This window comes from Hippocampus bargibanti, linkage group LG14, assembly GCF_051943395.1.
Source record: "Hippocampus bargibanti isolate YZ-2025 linkage group LG14, ASM5194339v1, whole genome shotgun sequence".
In the NCBI taxonomy this organism is placed as follows: Eukaryota; Metazoa; Chordata; class Actinopteri; order Syngnathiformes; family Syngnathidae; genus Hippocampus; species Hippocampus bargibanti.
The window spans coordinates 2214558-2222500 of NC_142747.1; the positions used below are offsets into that span (position 1 = coordinate 2214558).

General features: G+C 42.2%; 1 protein-coding gene across 1 annotated transcript in view; it reads right to left on the reverse strand.

The window, feature by feature from the left end:
* plekhg2 (pleckstrin homology domain containing, family G (with RhoGef domain) member 2) overlaps nt 1–7943 on the reverse strand; it is a 46878-nt gene that overhangs the window by 18061 nt on the left and 20874 nt on the right. Inside the window, exons 13-18 of the mRNA XM_089014638.1 lie at nt 6873–6971; nt 5017–5121; nt 4879–4917; nt 3508–3527; nt 3304–3429; nt 1741–1851 (exon numbers count right to left, since the gene is read on the reverse strand). Of these exons, the coding sequence (XP_088870764.1) occupies nt 1741–1851; nt 3304–3429; nt 3508–3527; nt 4879–4917; nt 5017–5121; nt 6873–6971 (500 nt within the window). The remainder of the gene's footprint in view (nt 1–1740; nt 1852–3303; nt 3430–3507; nt 3528–4878; nt 4918–5016; nt 5122–6872; nt 6972–7943) is intronic.

Below are 7943 nucleotides of genomic sequence, written 5' to 3' on the forward strand. Positions count from 1 at the left end.
GTCCAAGACCCCACTCACCGCTGGATTCTGAATCGGCTAAGGACTGGTCTCGTTTCCCTGGTGCCGGGCAGTTCACGCCCACGTCAACATCCGGCCGAGACCTGTTCCCATACGGCCGTCCGGGGTACCTCTCTGTGCCTGGCAGTGCGACGTCCGCGTTGAGCCATGCGTCGTCACGTGAACGTGCGAGAGGGATCGCACTCACGACCACGACGATCCGTGCCGCGTCCACGGCCACGTCAGGCCAAGTCCCGTTCCCCTCAGGCCGCCGCCCATCATATGCTGGAGAGGCAGCGGTTGCCGTCTCCACCATTGTTCCCTGGCGAGTTGGACCTTTTGGGAGACTGTTGGGACTTCTGGAAGCAGTCCCTTGAAGAGGGGGGGGGTCAGCATCTGGTTGCCGACCAACAGGTGGCGCTGTCGGCCGCGCCTGCACCTGCACAGGTGGTGGTCGTCCCGATCAGTGGCAGACTGCCACGTTTGGATTGGTGACCAACGGGTAGCGCTGTCAGCCCTTACTGCAGCCTCACAGGTGCTGGTCGTTCCAATCAGTGTCAGTCAAAAGGACTCCCGGCACGACCATTCGGCGTCAGGTCATTGTATGCTGTGTATGCAATTGTACATTGTGCATTGTGTATGCATTGTATGCTGTGCATGTGTTTGTTTCATCTTGGCAGAGCTCTGGGTTTTTCCTTTGACTTTATTATAATACAATTTCTCAAATACAACCTGCTGCTCCCTCCTGCCTGTTTTTTGGATCCACAACTATCACCACCACCATGCAAACCCTGACATTGAGAGCTTTGAAAGGCGCTTGAAATATAATGTATTATTATTATTATTATTATTATTATTATTATTATCATTATTATTGTTATTATTATATTAATGTGATTTCAACAAAATGTCAGAATGTACTATTTAAAATACAGTAAAGTCTCGATATATCGATATCGGTTATATCGATAGTACCGCTTATTACGATACTATTTCTATGAAGGCAAGGAGAAAATTTACATGCGCGCAGGGTCGGATATATCAATAGTCCCGGTTATATCGATATTTTTCAGACTCCCGAGAATATCGATATAACGAGACTTTACTGTACCTTCGTGCTAATACTCACCATTAATATGAATGGCTTTCTGTTCCTCATGATAGGTAAAAATCCAGCCAAACTATCGGAATAAAAGCCAATTTGCCCGGTACATATGTGCAGTTACTGCTAGCTAGCCTGGACACTGCAGCGAGCTTGCACGCTTGCTTTCTGCTGCCTCTCGCAGAAGAATATTGATGCTAACGTTAGCATGGTGCTTGTCATAGTGCCACTGAAATTCGACTGTTTCATCGATGGGATTGTTTCATTGCAAATTAGAATCTATCAAATTAAAACATTTTCTCTCCACAAAGGCGAATCAACCTGATTTGTTTTTACTCGTCTGCTTATTTAAAAGGGGGCATTTACCTGTTTCGACATCAGCGGCACCTAAATCAAGATCATCCAATCAAAATGGTGTTTTCTGCCAACCGGCGTCAGTATCATCCAATTAAAATGGCGCTTTCCGCCAACACAAGCCAAAAAAGGAAATGAACAGTGAAAAAGCGCGAGTACATATTTAGTTTGATCTGGTCATTTGGTGTGAAAAAGTCGGAAATCCGCAGATCGGCAGAAAATTCTCATTCCTGCAAAGTGTATTCAGTTCCACGTCGGAGTGTCGATAGATCACGAGGTGGGCTCACCAGAGAAATGAGGGGCTCCCCTACTCGCCGCTGATTGATCAACTGCAGGATCTCCTCTGTGATGGACAGAGTGGCGGGACCGCAGAGGCCTGCTAAATCCTCTTCGTCGTCCTGGGGAACAAAAACAAACATTTGTCACGGGTCAGCGCTCAAACTGCGGCGGTTGGGCGTTTGCACCAAGCAGGGATGAGAATTTTTCCGCCGATCGGCAGATTTGCAACTTTTTCAGACCACATGACCAGATAAAACTAAATATGTATTCTCGCTTTTCCGCTGTTCGTTTCCTGTTTCAGCGTGTGTTGGCAGAAAGCGCAATTTTGATTGGATGATACTGACGCCGGTTGGCGGAAAGCACAATTTTGATTGGATGATCTTGACTTAGGTGCCGTTGATGTCGAAACAGGTAAACGCCCCCTTTTGAAAAAGCGGACAAGTAAAAGAAAACAGTTTGAATGGAGCAAAGGATTCGCCTTTGTGGAGAGAACAGGTTCGAATTTGATCAATTGTAATTTGCAATGAAACAATCCCATCGATAAAACAGTCGAATGTCAGTGGCACGATGACAAGCCACGTATTTAAAAGTGCATTTTCTGTGTAGCTCTCTCTATTTGTGATTGTATTTTACTTATTATAGTACCTATGCTTGTCTGTGACTGTAAAGCAGGGGTGTCAAAGTCATTTTTTGCCGCGGGCCACATTGTAGTTTTTGTTTCCTCTCGAGGGCCGTTATGAATTTGGGGAACCCATTAGAATGTTTACATCCCTTCAAATATTACATATAGAGCACACAGCAAATTAATGAATAACTCGTTTTCAAATCTGAAGTCAAGAATAATGACTTTTATTGTGGTTGACATCCAAAAATATGAAATTTTGGCTCATATTTTAGCAATCATCATGGAACTTAACAAGTTTGATTTGATTTCGCGGGCCGAAAAAAAATGATGTGGCGGGCCGGATTTGGCCCGCGGGCCTTGACTTTGACACCTGTGCTGTAAGGTGTCCTTGAAAGCTTTGAAAGGCGCCTAAAATGTAATGTATTATTATTATTATTATTATTATTATTATTAAGCGCCTTTCAAAACTCTCAAGGTCACTTTACAGTCACAAGAGAAGTTTGTTCTCTGGGTGAGCCGCGGCAGCCACACGCGCCAGCGTTCACTCAACCCGGAAGCTAGCTAGCTAATAGCTAGCTAGCTAGACAGATAGCGAATTGATAGTTATCTAGAAAACCAGCTAATCAGTCAGATAGCTAATAGACAGCAAATAGCTAGCTAGCTAATAGCTAGTTTATATCTAGCTATCTAGATAGCTAGCTAGACAGATAGCGAATAGATAGCTCGCTAGATAACCATTAGTCAGATTGCTAATATACAGTAAAGTCTCGTTATATCGATATCGGATATATCGATAGTCCCGGTTATATCGATATTTTTTCGGACTCCCTTGAATATCGATATAACGAGACATTACTGTACATGCGTGTGCCCCCCCCCCCCCCCCCCCCGCCTTTTTTTCCAGACGTTTTTATCATTTGTCATTCTCATCCCTGACCAAGCTCACCTCTGGCTCCCGTTCGCCGTTCCCCTCCGATTCCACTGTGACGTCACAGAAGGCCGGCGCACCGCCGCCGCTTCCCGCCGAGCCGAAAGCGTCTGCCCGGTTCAGCTCGCACTCGCTGTCGGATTGCTGGGACACATTTGCCAGGCTCGTCACACCACGAGCCGACTCCAGGAAACAAAAAGGAGGGCCGTGACGGGGTCTCACCTTCAGGGCTGCAAGGGGGGCTTGTCCAGGAGGATGAGCGGCGGTCGGTAGGTTGGGAGAGGAGAACAACATTAGCATAATAATAATAATAATAATAATAATAATAATAATAATAACAATAATAAATTACATTGCAGGAGTTTCTGAAAAACTACAAAGAGTCCTTTGGCAACACAAAATGCCTACTTATTTCAAACCGATAAACACGTTAAGGCAAAAATTAGTGCATCCAAAAGATAGGCTACCAAATGAAAAACAAAATAATGTAGTTTATTCGATATATTGTAAGAATGAAAATTGTAAAGAGCAGTACATTGGGGAGACTCAACAAATTCTCAAAAAAAGACTTCATCAACATCGCAGGGATAATACTAGTGGGCCTCAATCGGCAGTACATATGCACCTAAAAGCTAGCGTTTCTGGTGTCACAGGTGCGCACCGGGGCTGTGGGGGGGGTTGCAGAAACAGACACAGAAACACACACAGACGAAAGGGAGACGACAGAGCTTGAAACAAAAAAAGTGAAAAAAACAAACAAAAGTGAAATGGTGAGAAAATGGATAAAAAACACAGTGAAATTTGGACTTGAGAGTTCAAAGGCAGAGTGTAGACTGCAAGGTTAAAATATCCCATCAATCAGGCTCCACAAATTACCTGCATAAGCCATCTGTACACTTGATACAAAAAGCTATCAACCCAGGTAAACAGAACACAATTGATGAGGAACTAGGTAAAATTATCGCAGAGAAAGCACCTCCAATGGATCATTCCTCAAGATGGTGAATGAAGAAGGCTATGTTCCTCATCAAGTGTTTTATGCTGATGAAACCGGCCACGCCATTCCATCAAGCCATCAACGACCATCACAAAGGTAAATAAAACAACTTTATTTTACAGTACAGTTTATTTATTTAGTTACAGTCCTTATGGAATGTGACTCCTTTCAAACAGCAATTCTCTCCGACCTGCCACGCCATTCCATCAAGCCATCAATGACCATCACAAAGGTAAATAAAATGACTTTATTATACAATGCAGTGTATTTCTTTCATTACAGTACGAAAGCACATTTATTATACATAAAATAAGGTATATTGTGTGTAGTTTTAAGGCTTATTTAGTTGAAAATTATATTTTATGGAGACCTGGGAACAGATTATTCTCATTTTAATGATTTCCTAGGGGAAATTAATTTTTGGGATACACATTTTTCGCCTTACACACTCTGTCTGGGAACCAATTAAGTTTGTAAGCCAAGGCCCCACTGTACAATAAATAAAATACAATTATAAATAGAAACAAGAGATAAAGTTGGATCGGGATCGTTCGATCCATTGATTGATTCAATCGAGGTTTTTGTTTTTTGCTCACCGTGAGGATGAAATGCTGCTTCGATGTCCTTTGCTGGCGCTGCAACCAAAACAAACGTGACAGTGAATTTTGGTGGTTAACCTCGGAAAGTTTGTTGGCGTTGACGGTCATGATTCGGCGCCGCGTCGGCGGGCGTACCGGACTGTCGCCTGGTCCGCCTGAACGGCGCCGGATTTTCTCCCGGGAGCAGCTTCAAACTCTTCCTGTTCTTTTCTGGGGTGTACGTGAGCAGCTGGGGAGGTTCTGAAAGGTCAGAAAGAACATCCGGCCCGTATTTAAACTTAAACTGAAAACGCTCTCACAAAAAAAAGCCGCATCTCATTTGTTGTCAAGTTATGTTGTTTTTTTTGAGCTCTCCACCTAACTTGAAAAAGGGTTTTGACTGTGTTGACCGGGATTACACTGCGACTTCACTCTTTAACTCCAATGATGAGACAGATTTCTCCTTTCTTCTTCCTCTTTTAATTTGGACTTAATCGTCTCTTTTCTCATTGAAAAGACAATTGCTGATTACAAGGTGAAAAACCGTCATCCACCCTGGTCTTTACACAGTTGAACTCCACTGCACCAGGCAAACTCTTAGAGCAGTACTTGAACCGAACCGAACCCTGAGCAGTGTAGCAACTGACTATTTTAAGGAGTGGTTTCTTCTGGTGAGAGCCTTCCTGATTACTGAATGGCTTTCAGCTGCTGGCACGTTTGTTTTTATTCCAGTTCTCTCCTCTGGGGGAAAAATGGTGCCAAACTCATCTTTGGACTACAGCTTCGGCCATATTTGTAGTTTGCCAAGACATTTGTTGTTCGTCCCATACCACAATCGCAGCCAGCAGCATGATTTGTCATCCTACCTAGCTAGCTATCTATTTGCTGTCTATGAGCCATCTGGCTGGCTGGCTATCTAGTTGAAAACTATCTAGCTATTAACTATCTATTAGCTAGCTGGATAGCTCAAATATTAGCTAGCTGAATAGCTCAAATAAATGGAAAGCTAGATGGCTATCTATTAGCTAGCTATTGGCTGGCTTTCTATCATTTTGAAGTTTTCCGGGTTGAGTGAACGCTGGCGCGTGTGGCTGCCGCTGCTCACCCACAGAAAAAAACGTATCCTGTGACTGTAAAGTCACCTTGAGAGTTTTGAACGGCGCTTATAAATGAAATGTATTATGATGATGATGATGATGATGATGATGATTATTATTATTATTATTATTAACATTAGCTATATAGCTATCTAAGTGGATAGCTTTCTACCTGTTGGCTATCTACTAGCTAGCTTTCTATCTGTGTATTTAATAGTGACATTCAGTGTATTAGCTAACTAACTATCGAGCTATTAGCTATGGAGCTATCTAGGTGGCTAACTATCTAGCGGGCTATCTGTTGGCTATCTATTAGCTATATACTAACTGGCTAGCTAGCTTTCTATTTACTTCCTGATAAGTGACTATAAAGTGACCTTGAGAGTTTTGAAAGGCACTTAGAAATGAAATGTATTACATTATCGCAGAGAAAGCACCTCCAAGGGATCATTCCTCAAGATGGTGAATGAAGAAGGCTATGTTCCTCATCAAGTGTTTTATGCTGATGAAACCAGCCACTCTATTCAATCAAGCCATCAACGACCATCACAAAGGTAAATAAAACGACTTTATTACACAGTACAGTTTATTTCTTTAATTATAATACCATAGCACATGTATTATACATGAAATAGGGTATATTTTGTGTAGTTTTAAGGCTCATAAAATTAGAAAGTTGTGTTTTATGGGGACCTGGGAACGGATTATTCTCATTTTAATGGTTTCCTAGGGGAAATTAATTGTTGGGATACACTTTTCGCCTTACACACTCTGTCTGGGAACCAATTAAGTTCGTAAGCCAATGTATCACTCCTATTATTATTATTGTTGTTGTTGTTCCAGCGCTCGTGTCAAAGTCACGCAAAGAAAAAGTGAAAAGGGATGAACGCAGTCGGTCGGTTGGGGTTTCATCACCTGACTGTCGTCGCTCTCGGCGATAGGCGTGAACGTCATCCAGTCGCGGCCATCCAGAATCTTTTTTTTTCGGCTGGTGCTGCTCAAAGTGGTGAGCTGTTGAAAAAAGGGAGCGGACGTTAGCTTTGCGCACACCAAAAGCAAGTCGGACACCAAATTCACAAAAACACACACACAAAAATATTAGGGAATTGGAAATATATCAAATTTGTTCGGGTTATGTTTTTTTCATACTTGGGTGCCGAAAAAGCAATGGCCATGGCCTCTGGCAATGTTTCTTCTTTTCCACAAGGGGGCAGCATTTCCCTTTTTTTCCGTGTTAGCGCTTTGTTCCAGCTTTAGCTGTTGTTAAATAATAATAATACATTTCATTTCTAAGCGCCTTTCAAAACTCTCAAGGTCACTTTACAGGATTAGTTTTTCTGCGGTTGAGCAGCGGCAGCCACATGCGCCACCGTTCAATCAACCCGGAAGTAACTCAAATAGATAGAAAGCTAGCTAGTTAGCTAACAGATAGCTAATAGATGGCCAGATAGATAGCTAGCTAACTAGCTAGATAGCCATGTAGCTAATAAATAGCCAGCTACATAGCTAGCTAGCTAGCCAGATAGATAATAGATAGCAAATAATAATAATAATAATAATAATAATAATAATAATAATAATAATAATAATAAGAAGAAGAAGAAGAAGAAGAAGAAGAAGAAGAAGAAGAAGAAGAAGAAGAAGAAGAACAATAATAACAATAATAATAATAATTTATTTCATTTATAAGCGCCTTTCAAAACTCTCAAAGTCACTTTTCAGTCACAGGTTTTTGTGTAGATAGCCAGCTAGACAGTAAACTAACTAGCTAGACAGCCATATACCTAATAAGTCGCCAGCTACATAGCTAGCCAGCTAGCTAATAGATAGCAAGTAGATAGCCATCTAGGTAGCTTTAAAGGACAACCGACGTCTCCAGACAAGTTGTGTCCATAATTTGTAAAATGGCTTCAAATGACTTCTACTGAGCGTATTTTACAAATATTCCACCGCATATAGCTATATTTTACGTTTTAAGACTCGCGC